The 22,978-nt window shown below is 42.2% G+C and overlaps 2 protein-coding genes and 1 pseudogene across 2 annotated transcripts; 1 reads left to right on the top strand and 2 right to left on the bottom strand.

Moving 5' to 3' along the window:
* Positions 1-38: 38 nt before the first annotated feature.
* Positions 39-3,452, bottom strand: LOC130138961 (uncharacterized; annotated as a pseudogene).
* A 1,932-nt stretch (positions 3,453-5,384) lies between these two features.
* Positions 5,385-8,403, top strand: LOC130138960 (probable F-box protein At1g60180). The gene is made up of 4 exons (XM_056314739.1): positions 5,385-5,428; positions 5,931-6,307; positions 7,076-7,257; positions 8,398-8,403. The coding sequence occupies exons 1-4, from the start codon at positions 5,385-5,387 to the stop codon at positions 8,401-8,403; spliced, it is 609 nt and encodes a 202-aa protein (XP_056170714.1).
* Positions 8,404-18,289: 9,886 nt separating this feature from the next.
* LOC115692618 (pentatricopeptide repeat-containing protein At1g74750-like) lies at positions 18,290-22,978 on the bottom strand. Its single transcript, XM_030619530.2, has 2 exons — positions 22,773-22,978; positions 18,290-21,378 (listed from the first exon to the last, which is right to left on the bottom strand). Exon 2 carries the CDS (start codon positions 21,239-21,241, stop codon positions 18,608-18,610), a length of 2,634 nt encoding a protein of 877 aa, XP_030475390.2. The 5' UTR covers positions 21,242-21,378; positions 22,773-22,978; the 3' UTR covers positions 18,290-18,607.

Below are 22,978 nucleotides of genomic sequence, written 5' to 3'. Positions count from 1 at the left end.
ATGATAACTTTTTGCAACTTCAGACTAAGCCAGGAGACTCACTCTGGCTGATTAGTTTCATCATGAATCACATCTCTCTCACCACTTCCAATTGCCTGCCCATGAAAAGAAAGGAAGATGCTTAATACTTAACTTTTAATATTTTTCTGAGAAATTTTCATAAAAATAAAGTTACAGGCTTTACAATAGCGAAGAATAAAAACCTCAACATCACCAGCATTCCTACTTCTTTTCTTCTTATTCTTCTTTTTGTTCTTTTTCCGCAAAGGTCTGATATTATTATTTCCTCTTTGGCCTTTCCCTGGAACAAGCATATCCTCTTTCATGAGTTCCTCTGCTGCAGCATCAGACTTCTTAGCAGCATATGCATTGGCTGTATCTTCGAGTTTTTCCTAAAACAAATGCAATGACATTACTATAAACAAGCTAGCCAACCGAGTGAAGAGCATGACACAAAATTAATGGGCATATTACTCACCTGAACTAATGAGACGATTAGTGGCACCAACAGCGCATGATAATCAATCGCTTTAACAGCTATAAACTCATGTGCCAATTTCTCTATTCTAGCCACTATTTGCAATATTAGTGCATCCCCGATACAGATATGTAAGACCAAAAAGGGTGTAGTAACTCTCCATTTTCCGTAGAGAGTATAAGCATAATACTGACCCATATATTAACCTGAAAAAAAGTAAAAATGCTTACCTCACGAATCCTTTGCATTGAAGGTGCTGTTTTTTTGTTCAATAGCTCACTTCTCTTGCCACAAAGGAGTTGCAGAACAGAACCTTCCTTTTGAAGCATCTCCATTATGTCCGCAGCTTCTCGCCGTTTCTGGTTCACTGTTAGGATCCAATCTGCCCACCCTTTTTTGCTTGAAAAATCTTAAAGCAATAGAAGTGGGGCCGAGTTTTACTGAATGTTAAGATGGTGATAACATCAGAAGTTGGGGAATTACCTAACAATAGACCTTCCTGCGGGATAAAATAATATGCCTCATCATTGGGAATGATTTGATCCTCCATTTCCATTATTTTTAGCATGTCCATAGACCTGTCAATATTCTCTACATTGCTATCTTCTCTGCAATTATTATTTATACAACGATGGAAGGATTTTCGAAAGCTGGGTGGCTCCTAAACACCAAACACACGAGGGGAATAATTTCAGCCCGCAATCCGCAAGAACATTATCTGGCATAGTACGGAGCTTCAACGCAAATCCCGTAACCATATCAACATGAATTTTGGCCAGACAACCACGTCTTGTTAGTTCCGAAAATAAGAAATGGATCTCTTCTAGGTGCCGTCTACACTCGGCGTCAACAGAGACAATCTAGCAATTAGGGGAAAAGCGGCATGGTCCAGTGCCACCTCCTCTTCCAAATCCATCTTCAAGGACTTTTCGTGTGGCCTCACTGTCCAGAGGCTTCCAAGAAGACTTCACTATCATGCCGGCCCTCTCATCATCAATTCGTAGCTCATTCATGCTCATAAAGCTTGGCACATGATCTCGGAGAATGCGTTGCTTGAGAGGTTTGGGATTTCTTGAAACCTTGCACTCGTCATAGAGACGAGAAACTTTGCCATGCGCCATTACTCATCCAGCACGCCATGACATCCTTCAGAGATCTCTCAAGCTAACTTATGCTTAAGGACTTAACAAGTTTCACCACACGAGAGACTTCAATCCGAAGCCACTCTTTCCTATCCTCATAAATCAGGGAATTCCAATACTCCCGAACAACTCTTCTTCTTGCTAGCTGATTCGCTCTTTTCTCCGCATTTTTTTGCCACGAGACTCCCTCTTTTAGCTTCAGCCTCAGCCTCAGAGGCCGCCACAGAACTGGGAACTAAATCGGGATCCCGTACCATCGCTAAAAGCGAATACCAAATCAACCTAATCAACTGGCTCCTGCAATTTGCCGATATGGATGTGCTCTGTTCCTCGGGAATTTGAATGGATGCTCCTCGCTTACATTCGGCAATTACTGCGGTGTAGTCGTCCGGCTTTATGGCCCACCGATAAAGCAACTTCGCAAGAAAATGGGAGTAATCGACTGACCTAGGTCGTATCTCCACGGCTTTGAGGGCCGATTCCTTGGCCACCGCCAAATATCGTCCTTTCTCATCCGAGTTAGCGACGAAACTCGCAAATAAAGCATATAACTCGGCATGTACGCGATAAATCTATCCTAAGTGCTGCGATTTTTCGGGGTGAGACAAACATACCTCGATAAGACGCTGGGCTTCGCGGAGATTTCCATCACGAGCCGCCTCCTTTGCTTGTTGACACAAGAACAGGGCAGAGGAGGAAGAAGATACCGGAGCCGGACAAGTCGCCGACTCTTCATCAGCAGCAGCGTCCGTGAGTTGGAGCAAGGAGAAGGAGGAGCTAGAAGCACCTCGCGATGGTTCAGCCGAGACTGACTCGGAATCGCGAGTTCCGGCCGGAGATGGGACCTCCGGAGACGAAGAAGGCGCTGGAGATGGCTGTGATAGCTTGGACGACTACTTGCGACTCATGGTTTCAAGCAATGGCGGGGAAATGTGCGTAACGAGGTTTCTGATGTGAGGGTTTCTTTCTCAGGCGAGATTTAGGATGCGCAGTGGCAGTGAAGAAGAAGGAGGAGAGGAGGAATGGTGCAAAGGTGGTGTGAGTTTGGAGGGAAAAAACCGAGCTCAGCTCGATAGTGACGTGCGTGACGTAAGTAATAGAATGTTTGTAGCACTCCTCGCATAACTAAAGTAACCGTTGCAGTGGGCCTCACATCTTAGAACAACCACACCACACCACACCACCCCTCTCCGTTTTTTTTATTATTATTTATTATTCTTTAATAACTCTTGTACGCTTGTAAACAGAGAAAATGATTCATCTCATTAAGTTGTTCATATACTTCATTTAAGTTGTCATTTTCTACCTAAAACAAAATGAAGGAGCGAGTATGGTCTAACTAGAAATCCAGACGACCAAACGCACAATCTAAAATATTTTCACATCACCCTATAAAATAATTGAACCTTGCGGATGGTGCAGCCTGCGAAAACTTGTTCCCAACCTCCGCCATGACGGTGGCTACAAGATGGAGACCGAAGAGGAGAGAAGGAACCCTAGATATTCCTCATGAATGAGACGGGGCACGCGAGGAGGAGGATCATTTTCAGGAGGATTTCATCAACGGATTGCCCGACGCCATAATCCACGAGATCTTGTCGTCCCTGAGCCTTCGGGACGTCGTCAAGTCCAGCACTCTCTCCAAGTGATGGCGTTCCGTTTCCACCTCCACTCCCTACTTCAACATCTCTCTGCCATCTCTTGACTGCCCTCGAAGTCGCGAGCAGTTTGTCTCCTCCGTTAGTCCGGCGTTGTATCATTGTACGGCACCAAGGGTGGAAGAGTTCCGCCTCGATGCTTTCTCTCTCGAAGCCTGGCATTGGGAAATCCATCCGTGGCTTCGCTTTGCCGTCAGAAAAGGCATGTGTGCTGTTTCTTTGAAGTCATCTTGCTATGATTACTTCTTACCATGGCTTATGTACGAGTGCGCTTCACTAGTGAGTTTGCAGGTGATTGGGTGTTGTCGCGACCTACCCCTCGAGAGCCGCCTCGGGAGGATAGGTTTAGAGGTACTTTACAGGATACTCCCTAAGTCCATACCTCACGAAACATTAGGTTGTCTAAATCTACTTGTTCAATAGAAGTCGCCACTAGCCATGATTAAAGGTCGGTTAAAAACCTTAAAATCGAGACGTGGGAGTATCGTCTCGATGCATACGCAAGCAGAGATTCTTAGGGATCGGAGACTTGATTACACTAGTTTTTTCAACTAATACCCTTTCGGTACCTAAACTCGACTATTTGTTAACCAACATGTCGGGACAGTCTTTTTACTAACCAAGAATTTTGAATTTTCGCCCTAACCATTCTAAAAGGGAAAAACAACAAACAATGTATTTAAAGTGCGCAATCAAATGAAAACAAAATGAAAATACACAAGCAGCAACCTAGCATCATCTCTAAAAAAAGACAATAAAAAATCCCTATGGTAAAGCCCTAAAAGCTTATTCAATTTTGGGTTCAATTTTTTATTCCAGCCTAAAGTGTTTATTAAAAGCTCCAAACTAAGAGAATTCTACATTTTTTTAGCTTTTCTCACATTTTTTTTATTTTTCTGAATTTTTTGAATTTTTTATTTTTGGGAAAATGGATTTTGGACCGGATAAGGGGAACCCAGTCCGATTTGCTAGTCTGACCCGAACCCTGAAGGTCCGGGTTGGGATCAAGTCGGGGCCAGCCATAAGGCCCAATTCGCGTTAGTCTAATTGGTTTGGGCCATTTCAACAAATCAAGCCCAAATTTCTGATTTTTCTTTAAACGATTCAAGCCTCAAACTAAAATAAACCCACATGCTCAGCCCAACTCAATAACACTATCAGCCCATGGTGCTTCCGATCCGACCCAGTTCTCAATCCAGTTCCAGATCCAACCCGGTTGCATTTTTCTTTTATATTTTTATTGTTTTCTTTTTCTTTTCTTTTCTTTTTCTTTATTTTCTGTTCCCTTTTTCAGGTCTTCTTCCCCGATGGTCTTCTTTCTCACCGAAACTTCTCCAAAAACTCATCTTTCTCACACCTTCACTGAGCTAGTGAGCTTCACCAAAAAATCTCATACCAACACTCCGACCACCACCAATCTATTCTCCGATGCTAAGTCACCGCCCGCGAATCATCCCCAGCCACTAGTCGGCCGACGATTTCTACATTGCTGGACCAACTCCGGCGAGAGATTCTCAAACTCGAAAATCGTATATATTAAACTCTATCAATTCTAGCACACACAACACGTATATACATATCAAAGAATGAGAAATGGACTGACTAGAGCGGCCTCTAACCGCGGGCAATGCTCCGGCGAAAGGGGGATGAATCTCCGTCGAAGGTTCCATTAATGGCAGACTCGAACAAACGATGCATATGCCATCAAAATCAAAGAAAAACAAAGATAACTTGATGTCAGGATCAATACTAGAACGAATCGAGCTTCCAAAGTAATGATTTTACAAAAAACAGATTTGGTGCTTCTTGTAGACATTTCGTTGAACAGTTAACATGCGATCTGAAAAACGAGAGTCCGATTTGATTCCGATATGATTCTCAATCAAGAAGTGAAGTGCAGATGCCTAAATCATGTTATTCTACAGCAAATATGCCTTATTCCATCAGATTTTCACACAAACTCGACAATCGAATCAACTTCTCCCGGCCAAAACTGTACATATACGAGAAAGAAGTCTTACCTGGTTTGGAAGCAGTGCGAAGTCTTCACGATCGTCTACGAACAGGACCGCAACGGAACTAGGCGTCTTCCGGCATGGCGTAGAAATGACGGACAACAATGGCTCGTGCGTCCGAAGCGACGAACAAAGGTATCTCGTGTGTCCGAAATGGCGATTAACGGGGATTGTTCTCCGGCGACGGTGAACGGACGATGAAAGAAGGGGAAGGGATTTGCCGGAATTCCTCTACGCGAGTAGAGGAACTGAACGTTCTCTTCTTCAAAAACCCCTCTCCCCCTCAAAACTTGTTATGTTTCCCCCCTTTTCTTCTTCAGTTGAGCGAGTATATATCTTCTCCACCGCCCCCACCGTGCATTCTCCGTCCGTCACTGTTCACGACTGCTTCGCTCACGTTGGAGAGAGAAAAGAAAACTGGGCTGGGCTGGCAATTATAAAAAAATGGGCTGAAAAAGGAGGAAACAAAAGAAAGAAAAGATTGGGCCGGAAAGAAAAAGGAATGGGCCAATGAATGAATCGGGCCCAAATGGGCCGACTTAAATCGACGATTTTTTTTTCGAAAATTTCTATTTTTATAATCTTGCAAAAGAAATGGATGCTTGCATGGTGACGAAAATTCGGGTGTCAACAACAGGTGTAAGTTCTTGCGGGTCTACGGTATCTTCCGTTGGTCATCGCTGAAGATGTTGTGCATGGAAGGCGTGAGCTTGCACGATAGCTTGATCGCGAAAATCTTGAGCGGGAGCCCTGTTCTAGAATCTCTTGTGATCCGTGGTTGCTGGAGTATGAATGAGATTGAGATAGAATCGATTACCTTGAGAGAGTTGGTGATTGATGATTATTCTGTTGATATTCGTAGATCATCCAAGTTTAAACTTTCGGCTCCTCGTTTGCTTGTGCTGCGTCTATTGGGTGGTTTGTCTTACTGGAACTTCATCACGTTAGAGGAAATATCTTCCCTGGTTGAGGTTGAGGTTGAGCTTGATCTTGTCCTGCACTTCAAATATTTCGGTTCTTATTCAAAGTACGTCGGCATGTTGCGGTATCTTCTCCATCAACTGCGTCGTGTTCCTAAAGTCACTATAGGGACCTGGTGCCTTCAGGTGCAAGTCATTTGATTGATTTTTTTTTTCTTTCCTGCCTGCATTTCAGTTTTCTCATTCCCCTTCATGATAATATGCCTTTTTTTCCCTAATGGCTGTTTTTGCTGGTACCGGGAGTATCTCATTATTTTCCTTTATGAGGAGTAAGATTAAGTCTCTTATATTACGTGACATATATATAATGCACATCTAGTTGATGCTTGGGGTGCGGTGCTTTTATATGATCATTGTTTTCTGGTCGGTTTGATGCACAGTTCATTCTTCTTCTGCTGCTCCGAGCTTTCCCATTGCTCATTATATCTTCTTCAGTAGGTCAACTTGCAAAGACTGCTCTATACTCTATTGCTTTTCTTAATTTTAAGGAATCTAATTTTCTCTTTTAGTGAAATTATTCGTTCTCGTGATCGTCGAAAAGTGCTAAAACAGTCGCATCATTCATCAGTTTTGACTATTTCTTGTATCATTCCATGATTACTCACCTGGCATTACGAAAGTACCACCTGCAGATAGCTATTTTTAATCACTTAAAACTATGGTAACCGACTTGCGATTGCAAATTAAAAAGGTGGGACTTCCCTATTAGCACATTTTTTTTTCTCTGTGAAACTAGAAGCTAAAAATTAGCCCTAACTCCATGTCTTTATGCGTCTTTATCCACGTTCCATTTTCTTTGTAGGTTCTATCAGTTATGCGGGGGAATGGACTGCTTCTTCGACTGCCTTCAACCTTAAAATGGCAGAATCTTTGTTGCGTACATCTTTTAGTAAAGTGGAGGTCCAGGGGATTGCATACTTGCTAGGAAGTTCGCCCCACTTGGAAAAGTTTATCATACACAGGACCAATATCTTTGGATTCGAGGTATGAATCGTCTTTAACTACTGCTTGTGCTTGAGTGAGGTAGTGGATTTGTTCGTATAAGGCAGCCCTAGACTTTCTCATTCCTGCTTTTTAACAAGAGAAGTAGCAGCACTGTATCCAAGTTTTTTATGCTGCATTGCCTGTTTTAGAAACTGATGGATTTTCTTTGTGAAGATGGGCCAGCCCATGATGCTAACCAGCCCATGAAAGAAAATAACTGCATTTCAGAGTTATTGTCTTAAACAAATAAGGTGAGAACACACGTAAGAATGTGTGTGCGAGTTGCATTTTTCATCATCGAAAACTCATTCTCACTAAAGGATAAAGAAGAAGGGGCTTTGTTCAACAATTCAAGAATTGTTCTCTCTCTCGAGGCTGTGATAAGTGCATTTAATCTGTGGTAAAAGAGGTATGTTCATTTCACGTAATATACTTGAACGATAGGTGATTCAAGCGTAGAATGGGCACGTTTTTCCGCAATTTTTGCATTATGTTTTAGGAATCTGTTTCCGTCATTGGTATCAGAGCCAGGTTCTTGTTTCCTGATCGTTGCAAGTGTGCATAACACGGAATATTGGCCGGAATTCGTGAAACGGCGCGACGAACGCTCGGGTACGAAACCGACACCGACCGTACTGTTCGGGATCGTTTCGAAATTCCGTGCGATAAATTTTATTTTTAAAGGCATAGGGTCGTAGTGCTCGTCGATACGAGCAAAATGACGGGTAGCACTCCGCCGGGGGACGCCGCACGCGCCCACACGTGCCGCCGCAAGAGGCGGTCTCGCCGGCACGTGCGTGGCGGTTCCTCCCCACGCGCGTGCACCGCACGCGCCATGAGGGCGTGTGCGGCGTGGCTGACGTCACGGTGACGTCAGCCATGCGGTTGCTCAACCGGGTTTTTCCGGACCCGACCCGGATCCGACTTGACCCGATAGTCCACCCGACCCGTAGACTTGACCCGTTGACCATTGACCAGCGTTGACCCGTTGACCATTGACCGGCGTTGACCCATTGACTATTGACCGGCGTTGACCGGCCGAAAAAAAAAAAAAAATTGCAGAAGGGGTAGAATGTGTTTCTTGAAATGTTGTACCTTGGATTATGAGTAATCCTTTCATTTTTTCTGCATTTGTTGCAGGAATAATGGTACGAAGATATCGAACCCCTATTATCCCTTAGAACGGCTCAAAAGAAGACGCTTGAGAAACTAAGAATCAAGTCCGGCTCTTTACCGGTGGGATGCGATGATGACATGATGACACACATCATCAAGGTCAACCAAATGATACAAGATATCATTTGGAACGGTTTCGTAATGCCAGGGTATGTGATGGTCTGAGCCCCAAATGCACCATTCCCGATGAGTTGGGAAGAATGATTGATAGGGTTTGGGACGCCTTAGAAGGTCCGAGCTATAAGATGATTGTGGAGCAATTCATGATAGAGTACATACGGGTCGGGGCAAGAAGGACGTCAACCCTTGCATTGAATCGGTCTCGGCGCAATACGTTGCCCGAATCTAGGGGTTTTCCGGGTGCCTCCATTTGGATGCCAAAGAAAATAAAATTTCCTGAGGTTTTTCATGAGTCATTTCCGGTTTATAGTAAGAAGATCACCACCTGATTGTGTTTATCTATTATTATTATTATTATTTTTCGTAAGCTCTTATGGATATGTTCACTATAGGTTGGTGTTAAATATCTTAGGTGGATGGTTCTTTTTATGTTGGTGTTTATGTTTATTTCCTATGATGGATTTGTTCCTCATGTAAATAGTTCTATAATGAATAGATGTTGACGGATATTTTCTGTTATGAATAGTATATGGTGCTATTATATTATAATATCTGTCTTATTAATATTATCTGGCTGATGTCTTATTAATATTATCTGACTGAGTGGGAGTTCTAAAAGTTTTAGTAACTTTAAAGAACGTAATTTTACCTTAATGATTACATTAACGGTAATTTCACATTAAGTTTTTTGATGATGATTGGGAACATAGTGAACTTTCGAATCTAAAGCCCATGTGAAATTATTCATTAATATAATCGCTTGTGTAAAATTGATGCATAAATGAGTGGCATTAATAATTCGTGCGTATATGTCCGAAATGTTCAGATACCATGGCTTCAAAGATCAAAGAATATAGTTGCTTGAACCGAACAAAGGAGAGAAGCTTAACGGTGATAATTATGAAATTTGGCATATGAAAATCCAATATGCGCTGGAAGAGCAAGAGGCTCTTGAAGCTCTTAACCTAGTTATGGTAGAGCCTGAAGACGGAAACACTGCACAACATAAGAGAGATAAGGATGCATTTGCTGTATGGAAGAGGAAGAACTCCCTTGCTCGCATCACGTTGCTGAGTAGCATGGAAAATGATGTCATGCGAGAGTTTAGGCGTTTTGAAAATGCTAAGGAGATGTGGGAAGCATTGGCAGCAAGGTTTGGTCATACATCTGTAACCAAGCTTAGACAGCTCACTATTAGATTTGACTCATATAAGAAGCCACATGGTCAGTCCATGAAACAACATTTAAGGAAAATGTCAAACATGATTAATGAGCTGAAGGATGCTGGTCATGTTCTGACTGATGAGCAGCAAGTGCAAGCAGTGATTCGTTCTTTGCCTCAAAGTTGGGAGCATATGAAGTTGCACCTAACTCACAATGAGAACATCAAAACCTTTGAAGATGCAATGCGCCACTTAGAGCTAGAGGAGGACCGCCTCTTGGCGGATAAGCCGGTAATTGACATTTACTATGCAGGTTCTAGCTCACAAGGGCCTTCGAGCTCTAAGCGCAAGCGTCCCGATTCGTTCGAAGGTGGAGAGGTAAGAGAGCGAGTTCTTCGGGAAGAAACCAAGAGATGAACAACACCAAAGAGGAAAGCGTCCTCATGAGAAAAAGATGTCAAGAGTGAAGTGCTACAACTGTAGCAAGAAAGGCCACATTGCTCGCGATTGTCGTGAGCCAAAGAAGGTTAATTCATCTTGTATTATTGAGAACTTTGTTTATGTATCAAGTTCTATATTTCTAACTCGAATCAAATCCTTTGTGGATGTAGATTCGTGGAGCAACACCATGTAGCGAAGGATAGAGAAGCCTTCGTAGAATTCCGACGAGTTCCAACGGGAACTAAATGGATTTATGTAGGGAACAACTCCAGAGCCGAGGTTAAAGGAATTGGCACCTGCCAGTTGATTATGCGTGGTGGACGCACTTTGTTCCTACATGATGTATTATATGCTCCGGAAATTCGTCGGAACTTAGTGTCCTGTTTTAGTGTTGATTCGACTTGGTTTTAATTTGAACTTCCATAACAGTGGTGTAGACTTGTATTTAGGTACGAGCTATTATGGTTGTGGTTATTTTCTAGATGGTTTTATTGTACTGGATGTTGATTCTGTAAATGTCAATGTTTGTTATTCCCACTTCACGTCTTCTACTTCGTGTGATAATGATGTGAACGTTTGGCATGCTAGGCTTGGCCATATAGGCCAACAACGAAAGAATAGATTAGCCAAAGAAGGCTTAATGGGCAATATTGAAAAAGTCGATTTGCCCACTTGTGAACACTGCCTAGCTGGGAAAACAACAAGGAAGCCATTTGGAAAAGGAACAAGAGCTGAATTTCCTTTGCGCTTAATCCATTCGACATTTGTGGTCCAATGAATGTGAGGGCTAGACATGGGGCATTTATTTTATCACATTTATTGATGATTATACTCGATTCGGATATGTCTATTTGATTTCTCATAAATCTGAGGCTTTTAGTTGCTTCAAGATATTTATGAACTTGGTGGAAAATCAATTAGATAAGAAAATAAAAGCATTAAGATCCGATCGAGGTCGAGAATATCTATCTGATGAGTTCAGAAATTTGTGTGATGAAAAGGGAATAGAAAGACAGTTGTCTATTCCCTATACTCCTCAACAAAATGGTGTTGCGGAAAGGAGAAACAGAACTTTACTAGAAATGGTTAGGTCCATGATGGCGCGCTAACTTACCAATCACCTTTTGGGGTGATGCTTTATTAATCGCTGCCTACATACTTAACCGTGTGCCTTCTAAATCGGTTATTTCCACTCCGTATGAGTTATGGACAAGTAGAAAACCCGTTTTGAGTTTTCTAAAACCTTGGGATTGTGCCGCTTATACACATGAATCTTCTCATAAGTATGGGAAATTAGGTCCTAGAGGTAAGAAGAGTATCTTCATAAGGTATTCGGAAACCTCAAAAGGATATGTATTTATAGGTGAGCAAGAAAGTGGGAGTATAACTGAATTTGAATCACGAGATGTCACATTCTTAGAGAATGAGTTTCCTAAGAAGGGCGAAATAGGTGAGAACTACTCACTATTTGAAACCTTGGATTCTGATAGTGAAATCGATAAAGTTCGTCCAAGTGGAAGCAATGTGAGAAGTGAGGAATTGAATTCGACTCAATCTCAATTGCAACCTTTTGATGAGACGATTTCGTCATTATCTAATCCAAGTGGGAGCATAATGGAGAATGATATACCACGTGTACAATCTCCCATACGGCGAACAAGTCGCAAAAGTATTCCCCGACGACGTTTTGACATTGAAGGGGAAACTTTCATGATCGCTCCACAAAATGAAGACGAGCCAAGGAATGTAAATGAGGCTCTAAATTGTCCTAACAAAGAAAAATGGATGATTGCAATGAAAGAAGAAATGGAGTCAATGAAGTTAAACCATGTTTGGGAACTGGTTGATCTTCCAGAAGGACGCAAAGCTATTGGGAATAAATGGGTTCTCAAAATAAAACGCAAATCCGATGGCTCAATAGAAAGATATAAGGCTCGCCTAGTGGCGAAAGGGTATAATCAACAGGAAGGAATTGATTATGAAGAAACTTTCTCTCCTGTAGTGAGATTTACCTCAATTCGCCTTATTCTCGCAATAGTGACAAGCATGGATCTTGAATTACATCAAATGGATGTAAAGACCGCTTTTCTAAATTGAGAATTAGAAGAAGAAATTTACATGGAGCAGCCAGTAGACTTCATTGTGAAAGGCCAAGAACAAAAAGTATGTCGACTTTTAAGATCGATATATGGCCTTAAGCAGTCTTCGAGACAATGGTATATACGTTTTCATAATGCCATAGTGGCGTTTGATTTTACAATGATTGATGAAGATCATTGTGTGTATATCAAAAGATCCAAAGATCAATTTGTGATTTTATCATTATATGTTGATGATATACTAATTGCCGGAAGCAATATGGAGTTGGTTACTACTATTAAGAGTTGGTTATCGTCCAATTTTGAGATGAAAGATATGGGTGAGGCTGCATATATTCTTGGAGTTAAGATTTCAAGAGATCGTTCCAAGATATTATTGTCTCTTTCGCAAGAGACTTATATAAATAAAGTTCTTGAACGATTTTGTATGCAAGACAGTAAACCCATGGATACTCCTATTGCAAAAGGTGAAGGATTGAGCCATAGGTTGTGTCCTAAGACTCCACAAGAGAAGGAACAAATGAAACGTGTTCCTTATGCTAGTGCTATTGGAAGTTTAATGTACGCTATGATGTGTACAAGACCTGACATATGTTTTGCAGTTGAGATGGTAAGTAGGTACCAATCCAATCCAGGTCAAGCACATTGGAAAGCCGTAAAAAGAATAATGAGGTATCTAAAGGGTACTGCTAATTATTCACTGAGTTATCAAGGTAAGGATCTGCGACTTGAAGGCTACTCAGATGCTGATTGGGGAGGAGATTTAGATGAAAGGAAATCTACCTCTGGTTTTGTTTACTTATCCGAATAATGGCGCCATATCTTGGAGCAAGAAGAAACAAACATGTATAGCATTGTCCACGATGGAAGCCGAGTTCGTGGCGTTGTCGGAGCAAGACAAGAAGGTGTTTGGCTTAAGAGATTTTTGGATCATTTAGGTGTTGCTAAGAATGCGAAAACTCATTGTTAGTCAATAGTGATAGTCAAGCAACGATAGCATACACCAAGGATCCGAAATATCATGGCAAGACCAAACATATAGATACCAAGTATAACTTTGTCAAGGATATGGTTGCACGAAAAGATGTGAACTTGCAGTACATATCTACGCATAGAATGATAGCAGATCCTATGACGAAGCCAATTCCAAGAGATGTTTTCTATGGTCATGTAAAATCTTTGGGACTGCGTAGAAAGTGATGTACTGAATATTGTATTTTTCCCTGAGTGTTCACATTTAATGAAGTTGCTCTCTCATTATTAATGCCTATGAATTTATTTATTATTTATGCATCTTAATGCTTAGTGCATTATATCGAGAAAGTATGTCTGACAGATGAGATTAGCCCACTTACACGGGTAATCGCCTCTATTTACTGTGCGATAAATAGAGATGAGACAATTTTTGGGCTTATTATCTAGGTGATAATCGAGAGCTCAAGCTTAAAATAAAAAATGTTGCCTTAGCTAAGTGCCAAGATGAGGACATAACATTTACTATGTCCGAAAGTAAAATAACCCACATATTTTACTTTATCTGTCTTTGATGCCAGATGTGAGTTCTAATGGATTCTTTGGAGGAGTAGATACGTGAACTCAAGTTTAGACATTAGGTATGTCTGAACTATCATCTGTACGGTATTGAATGTAAAGACATACGCTCCACGGGGATACGTGAACTCAAGTTTAGACATTAGGTATGTCTGAACTATCATCTGTACGGTATTGAATGTAAAGACATACGCTCCACGGGAAAGGAGTTAATACCGTAATACGTATTTCATACTACGTATGCATAAGACGACCGATAAGAGTGGCAAAAGTTTTTGATCTCAACTTTATGCCGTGTGAGACTCTTGAGAATATGAGTTCCTCATTTAGTGCCCTCACGACTCTAACTTATTCTCAAAGTTTCTATTCAGTGTTCGCTATCTTAGGATGTTGCCAATGGTCATGAATGATTCGATCTAATGGGGCATTTCTAGAAAAGCGAGCCGAACTGAAATAGAGAGATTGAAGGAAATGGGAAGATCAATTTATTATGATGTCACATTCTATGTTTGTATTCACAGGTCGACCAATTATGATTTTAAGTAAATCATAGTTGTGAATACAATATACGAGATACTAAAAGAGATCAAATGGGATATAAATGTGACTGATTGATCTAGGGGACTACATACTATATCTACTCGGAAAACGTTGTACCTAATTTTGAGCTGCTATGTATTCCTAACAGATGCATCGCAACGAGCTCTCGAAGTATGCTGGTCGCACGGATTATTTGCTAGTATGAATATTACAAAGAAGAGAGAGTTAATGTTTAGCCCACCAGTGTGCGAGTGGGAGATGATGGATTTTCTTTGTGAAGATGGGCCGCCCATGATGGGCTAACCCAACATGAAAGAAAATAACCGCACTTGGCAGTTATTGTCTAGAAACAAATAAGGTGAGAACACACGTAAGAATGTGTGTGCGAGTTGCATTTTTCATCATCAGAAAACTCATTCTCACTAAAGGACAAAGAAGAAGGGGCTTTGTTCAACAATTCAAGAATTGTTCTCTCTCCGAGGCTGTGATAAGTGCATTTAATCTGTGGTAAAAGAGGTATGTTCATTTCACGTAATATACTTCGAACGATCGGTGATTCAAGTGTAGAATGGGCACGTTTTTCCGCAATTTTTGTATTATGTTTTAGGAATCTGTTTCCGTCAGAAACAATTGCAATTTGCAATTCAACCGTTCCTCCAGGTTATCATAGAAAAGTTGAAACACGAGTCAACACTCACCAACCCACCCACCCACCCAGAATCATGAATACACAAAGTGATAGTGAATAAGATTATCCTAATGCTGAAAGGGAGAGCATTGATTCATTCAGTTTGCCACATATCTATCTCTAACTGTCACGCGAGGTAGAAAAGTAACTTTAGTGCTTTCCACAGAAGTTGCTTCCATATTTCATTCCATCTATTTGTCATCTATAGTTAAGTGGGTTACAAAACATGGTTGATGTTTATTTGCACTTTAGGTTGGCAAGGAATTTCTGGACTGTTTTGTCTTTGATGAAGAGGAATTTTGGCGTTCACAAAAGAAGAATTTCCCATTTGTGGCAAATCATCTTAAGAGTGTTGAAATCGTTGGGTTCAGTTCTGATTGTTTTAGCTTGAAAACTGTGCTTTCCCTGCTTATGTTTCTTCTTGAGGAGGCAATTGTGCTAGAGAAGATGACCATCAATGCTGAGGTGCCCAAAGTTGATCCAGAGATACCTATAGAAGCAATTAGCTCTTGGATTCTGCTTGGAGTGACTGAACTTTTAGCAGGCCGCCCAAAAGCTTCAAAAAAGGCTGAACTTATAGTTAATTATCCTTTCAAGGGATCTGTCGAAAGTGTGCTCAAGTGAGTCTCATAGATTTTATTTGGATGGGCGCGGCTTGCCGAAGCGACAGATCTGCTTATTCCTTTTCGCTCATTCTCGACAGCACAGGAGCCGGGGTAGTTATGGCAGTATACTGTTATTTACAAATATGCTTATTTTACCTTTCTTTTTTAGTTGCCTGGTTGGAATTCTTTGGACCACTTAATTTAAACATTGTGTAAGAAGGTGATTTAACTTACGAAACGACTTGCTTACAAATTGTTCTGTGCATCTCATGCCTTAGGTTCGCTCTTATAACAGGAACAATGGGTGCATAGCTGGTCCCTGTGCTTCTTCCCCGTAGAAGCAATTATGCAATCCCTAAGAAGCAACTAGAAAATGGGAGCAAATATAGTGGAATATGTTTGTCCTTGAAACTAGTAAGGATCTTTCCATTTCCGTTCAGTACACGTTTCTCCATCTCCAATAAGCAATATTTCGGGAAAATTACCAATTCAGTCCTCAACCTATTGCATTTGTGCAAATTCAGTCCTCAACCTTTCAATTTGGTCAATCTCACCCTAAACCTTTTGCAAACCACCCAATTCGCTCCTTTTGGCCGGCCAGCCCCGACGTGACCGGCCGATCGGCCGACTGCCGGGCGAGGGCGGAGCTCGCCCATCCATGGCAAGCCGGGCCCTCGCCGCCGCCTACCACATGGCAGTGGCGAGTTCGCCGCCTGGGCCGCGAGGCGGAGCCGCCTTGGCCGGGCAAGCTCCGCCCGCCTAGCCGGCGGCGAGGGCTCAGCCGCCGCCGGAGCCGGGCTCCTCACCGGCGAGCTTGCCCCCTGGCCGAATAGGCCAGGGGGGAGAAGGAAAAGAAAAAAAAAATCAAAAATAATAATAATAATATATTAAAATATTGCCACGTGGCGCCGGCCGGCGTCACGTCAGCTGGCCGGCGGCCACGTCAGCGCCGGCCGGCCAAAAGGACTGAATTGGCTGGTTTGCAAAAGGTTGAGGACTGAATTGGCACAAATGCAATAGGTTGAGGACTGAATTGGTAATTTTCCCGCAATCTTTCTCTTAATCTGTTCTTCACTCGGCTAAAGATGGGATGCGTCAGTATTTCCAAATACTTCTCTCAAGGCTGAGGTGCATTGGTCACCTTGAAGAACGGAAGGATGGTGACAAAAAAAAATCCTCATATCCTTTCCTTTGGGTAAATTATTCAAAAAGCTTTAATTATATTATACATCACTCAATTCAATATTAAACTTTTCAATTTTATCAATTTAATTGTTAACTTTTTTATGATTTTTCAATGTAGTCTTTCCAATCGATTTTGACAGAAAATTGCTGACGTGGCTACCGGCAGTCTTATATGGACAAATTTTGCATTTTCTTTAAATTTTCTAATTTTTAGTAATTTTTGTGATTTTTTTTCCACTAATTCAGAAAATCTAAAAAAATTCGAAATTGTTAGCGCTAGCAATGCCACGTAGAATGGCCGGTAGTCATGTCAAAAATTTCTGGCCGAAATTGATGTCAGGGGCTACACTGAAAAATTTTCAAAAGATTTTATTGCGATTTGAATGGGCCGCCGTACAAAATAAGTTTAGTACTTTTTGGATAAACATTCCCATTTCTTATGCTATCTTGGAGAGGTCTAGGACATGAAACTGCTTGCTTTGAAAGTTTCATATTGAACATCCTTGTTTGTTCTGATCTACCTCCAAGAGCGGATGTGCAAAATATTATTCCCAGCCAAATACCTTTCTCGATCTTCTTCTCTTTACGCTCTTCGATTGACTAATTCCATAAAAAGAAAGAGAGTGATGGAAATTTGGCTTATCTCGGCCCTTGCGCCCGTGGGTTTGTTCAATTAATTTACATCCATGGTTTCTTCGACTCCTCCATCGGGCACACAATAGGCTTTCGAAAAATATCGATGTCAGTTGAATGTTTTGATTCTTTGTCGTCTTGCAGATATATGTGTATGCCCCTTTTGCTAGGTGACCAAATATCACTCGCAAGATGCGGGGGCTTTAATTAAATAATTGCATAAATGAAAAGGAAAAATGGTAACAGATAAATACTTTCAAGTCGATATATTATTCGAAATGCTCAATAGCATTAGCCAACGCAGAAGAAGGTCTATCAAACTCCTTGGATGGTGGAGAAAGCCAAAAATCCATATTTACAAAAATTTGATGGATTAGAAGTTGGAACCTCCACGTCTATAGCAAAGAATTGACACCGACGTTTAATGTCATATACTTATTCCAATGTATTACGGTGTTAATTGAGATTAGGGGAAAATATGGCAGGTATTTAATGCAAATGAATATGGGTGAAAGGGCTTAATTGTTGTTAGTCTTTCGCAAGCTCGTGCAGCACAATTATACAAAATCTAAAGCGGGCGTCTAATAAGGTTGATCGGCAACTGCATCGTCGGAAAAGCTGTAAATATGCAGGTATGGACGATAATTTTGCATCTTTCACAATTCCTCACTAATCAAAATTAAGTCAGACTCGATCATCCAGAACTTAGTTGATCTATTCAATGAAAAATCTAACTGCCCTCTTGTCTTCCCCACATGTCAATGCATTCTCAAAATAGGATTCCTGGTAAAAGTGCAAAGTGATACGGCAGACCGAAAATTTCACGTACTGTTAATGCAATGTAACTTCACCTCTAAATGAGGCCATCCATCCCCATTTCACATGTCAAGAGGACCCATTATCTACCGGTCATTGCAACCCGTGCGAACTGCGAGCCAAGAGGAGCAGTACATAAAAAATCTGGAGACACCTAATTATAATACCCGATACATATGCATTAGAATACATAAATTAGCAGCACCAGAATGTTAAAAAAACAGGCAATCCCTACAGCGCACGCTTCAGCCTGACATCGGGCAACAAAATTGCTGGGAGGTGGGAGTTTCTGATGAAGAATAAATATAGCAAGAGCATATCATCGTCCGTCTACTATAGTAGATGCATGCGCTCCACATAAGACTGAAGCAACCATCTGTTGAGTGGCTCGCCACACCCAATGAAACAGCCAGAGTTGCCATTCTCGGTGAAAAAGGGGAAGCTGAATATGTGCAGCAGCTCCTGCACGGCATTCCTCACCAGAGAAGTCCCCGTCACCCGGCTGCGCCGACCCCATCCAGTAACTATGTCGATCCGGTTTGGGCTCATGCCTGACATAAGCATCTGCCGACGAAACCAAGCAAGGGTTCTTGACAGTGCCGTCACGGCGGTGCCATCTGACATTACATGCAAGTTTATAAGCCAATAACATGCGCTTTTCTCTCTGACGATATCTGGATACACATTATTCTCAGCAGCCACTTCCCAAACAGAGCCAGCCTCTTCTTTGAGCCCCGACTTGTGTAGGAAGTCCACGACTGCATCCACAAGTCCCCTCTTGCTCTCTCTATCCTCACTATGCATCAGTTCCAAGAACCTGCTCATGTGATCCCTCACGTTTTGCCCATCTGGTCCAGCTGCTGGCATGGACAGCAAGAACATGTGCGCCGGGTGGCCTGTTATTGCCATGAGCTGGCAACAGAACCCCATGTCAAATGGCGATTCAGCTTCTGTACAGCAACTGAGAAGCAAAGTATAAGTTTGGAGAGAAGGATGTAGACCTAAAGCCAGCATGCTATGCAGGAGGTCAAAAGCATCAGATAGCCTGTGAAGCCTAAGGAAGGTCCCAAGCAACGAATTGCAAGTAGGTACATTCGGGCGCAGGCCCGCATCCAGCATGGTCTGATACCACTCCCAGGCCTTGTCAATGTTACCAGCCTTCCCCCACAAATCCACCAACAGACCGTATACTGGTTCATCCGGCACCCAATTTTTCTGCCACATCTCAACAAAAACTGCTTCTGCTTCCTCAAGATACCCACAATGGCCGAGCACTTCCATAACAATGCTGTAAGTCACTTTGTCAGGTTCATATCCAGCATTTTGCATGTCCCGATAGAGCTGTAAAGCATTCTCATAGTTCCTTGCCTTTGCCTGTAAGGCAATCAAGATGTTATAGGTAACTAGGTTAGGAGCACAGCCATGATCAACCATCTCATGGAACAAACGGTTGGCATCGGCCAAATGGCCAGCTTTTCCGAGGCAGTTAATCATGACACTGTAGGTGAATGTGTCGGGAGAAAGACCAGCCAGCTGCATTCTTTGATACATATCCATCGCAATATCAAGAAACCCAGCTTTTGCATGAATGTCAATGAGCGTGCTGTAAGTGACACGATCTGGTTCACACCCCACTGCTTGCATTTGTTTAAAGACATTCATTGCATCATTCAGGTAGTTCGCTCGGCCATAACTATGAATAAGCCGATTATAAGTCACCACATTCGGCTGGCATCCATCCCTCACCATTTGTTCAAGCAATTTGTTTATTGCACCAAACTGCTTGGCACGGCCAAGGATGCCAATCATGGTGGTATAAGTATGCCCATCATGCTTGTACCCCGGCTGCTGTTTCAACCAGTTAAAAAAGCCAAGGGCAACTTTATGGTCTTGTAGTTTCTTTAGTACTTGGTTTGCTTGATATGCATCCATTGCATAATTTAACTGTTGAAGAGCCTCTTCTGCGGCAGAACCCCACTCTTTCTGCAGCAATATGCGGGAAACACTTTCCACAAGATGAGCAGTATTCGAAAAATTCCTTGGAGTCGGAGCAATTCCTGACACCACTCTAGTATCTCTTGTTGGTCTATTGAATCCTTCTGCAGAATACTCCACAACCTTCCTTTCAGAAGAATGAATAGAACTAGTAGTTGATGCAGACCTATCTGGATTTGCTTTTGCTTTCTGAGAATAATGGGTATTTCTTCTCTTATTCTGAGTATCCGAATATACATTTCTTGTATTTTCAACATGATTTCTAGCCCCAGCATCATAAACACCTTTAAAACCGTCCAAATTAGATCTCCCGTTTTTCTCTCCTCTATCACGGGCATGGTAATAATTAGAAGTATCTGAAGCAGGTGCTTTGTTGGCTGATGATTTTGGATGAACCTTTGAGAAGTTCTCTCTCTTAACGGATTTCACATTGGATGATTTTACATCTGCAACTGGCCTGCTTGGATCGACCATACAGCTTTTGGGCAAGTTCAATATGCCGCTATCTGAGCTGGGAACCTTATAATTAACCAGATCAGATAGGAAATTTACTGCCGCAATGCCTGCCCTAAAAACCTGATCAGCCATGAGTGGCGCTGAGTGCCCTGCATCCCTTTGGGAAAGGTTCGAGTCCCTTGCATAACTGACGGACTCAGGCTTCTGCAAGATAGGAACAGATGCAGCATTTGGTAAGAGACTCGAGTGCTTAATACTCTCAGCTTTACAAGTGCCCGCATATTTAACATGATCTCTTGAAGTCAAGGCTCCCACTCTTGCTGAAGTTTTGGACACGAAGGTGGCTGGTTCTTGTGGAAAAGGAACATCGGTAGTTGCCTGTTGTCTTCTCGGGATGCATGTTTCATCTTCTGAGCATGAGCAGGAACTTCCATCTGCAGGGCCACAGCGTGAACCACTAACAAAAAAGGACCTTGCAGTATTGGAGAGGTTAGATATCTGCTTTGCCCGTAACATAGTTGTGAATCTTGTGCTCCTTCAGAAGAAAATTTTCAGGTACTGCAACTCAGCCGCAACTGACAAAAAAGGACCTTGCACTACTGGAGAGGCAAGAGATCTGCTTTGCCCGTAACATAGCTGTGGCTCTTGTGATCCTTCAGAAGAAAATTTTAAGATGATGAAAGTCAGCCGCGACTTTCCATAAAACATGATTTGATCATCAGTTTTATTGAGCAATACAGGATGATTATATCAACTTGGATGCAAGTAAACAGCATTTTTTATTTAGAGTTTACAAGTCGAACAGTGTGAAGGAACTCACACAGAAGCATTACCAGATTCACAAAATGGAAAGTTAAGAATCTAATATACTGTAAGAAGTTGACGTTATATGCACGCAGGGAAGATTTTGAGTAAAATGACCAGAACCCAGGTCCAAAAAAGAACGCTGATAACTATGAGGAAAATGTCCTTAGAGAAAATCTAAGCTGAGGTAATATCAGAATTTAATGTTCTCAACATTGTATATCTCCCTGTATTTCAAAACAATTAGCAATTGACAACCATGTAGAGCATACTTCACTCATAACATAGCAAAAAAGCAGCAATCAAATTCATGGAAGCAATCAGCCAGCATGCTAGAGCAGTATGGTTGTTGACAAGTTACCCCTTAACTGCGGGAGCAGTTTACTGCCATATGGTCCTCTCTTTAAAATCATGGATAACCGTTATTATAAGCATGCAAAAGATGCAAACTAACTTCATAGTCCACACAGAACATCTCTCGGTTCAAAGGCAGAAGTGAGCCAATTACTAGGTGAGGGCAGCTTTTTTCACAGAGTCAGGCAGATTTGGCATGTGGTCGATCACACCTACCTAGCCTTCCTTACATTCTTCAGATTTAGCTAAAAGCGAGTAGTAACTTAAGTCTTCCGTCCTGACCCAAGCATTACCCCCAAAACAGCGGCCTCCACGGTTACAATCTCCCACTTCCCATGTACCCACACCCATGGACATCAACTAGGTGAATTCGAAAATCATTTCAACAATTTCCAAAAATCGACCTCCACTTCGGCAATTGTGGAGTTTGAACCCAAAGGAACTACCTCTAGCAGGGACAAACAAGAATGACTGGATATCATCAGAACTTTGCTCTTGCAATTACAGATTCTTTACATTTTGCTGTTACTCAGACCATCAAGACACCAACTTTACACTCCAAGAATCCTTCAGGTGCTTTCTAGAAAACCTACCCACAAGAACCATGTGAAAACAAAAGACCACCAATGAATCCGCAACCTCATTCTACCAGGCTCCAACAAGCGCCACTCACCCGAGAAGCACAAAGATTCATCTCTGAACCGGCACTCCATTGACTAAAAAGCACCCAAGAAATCACAAAGTCAACCCAAGACAACAAGGGGTCGCGGATCCAATGAACAATCCACTCCCGCCGACGAACCGAAGCGGGCGGAATCAAGAAACACCCGACGACACGGAGTTCAGAGCACAGAGAGGAGGAGGAGGAGGAGGAGAGCAGAGAGCCCACCTGAAAAATGCGCTGGCTTCCTCCGGTCAACACGCGGCGAGCAAGAGTTCCGCAGACAAGACCCACCTCCCTCCGCCGTCAGCTGGTGCAAAAAGCTTCCTCTTTTCCTTTCTTCTCCGAGCAAGTTGGGTCCAAGAAGACGGAGAAGAGACGAGAGAGGGAGGCTGCGAGGTAAAAAGTTTGACGCGCACTGCAACACCAGAACT

The sequence above is a fragment of the Syzygium oleosum genome, unplaced genomic scaffold, assembly GCF_021117445.2.
Source record: "Syzygium oleosum isolate NSW1041296 unplaced genomic scaffold, Sole_v2.1 Sole_v2.09, whole genome shotgun sequence".
In the NCBI taxonomy this organism is placed as follows: Eukaryota; Viridiplantae; Streptophyta; class Magnoliopsida; order Myrtales; family Myrtaceae; genus Syzygium; species Syzygium oleosum.
Note: the sequence above shows the minus strand (reverse complement) of the source record. Positions and strands in the feature narration are given on the sequence as shown.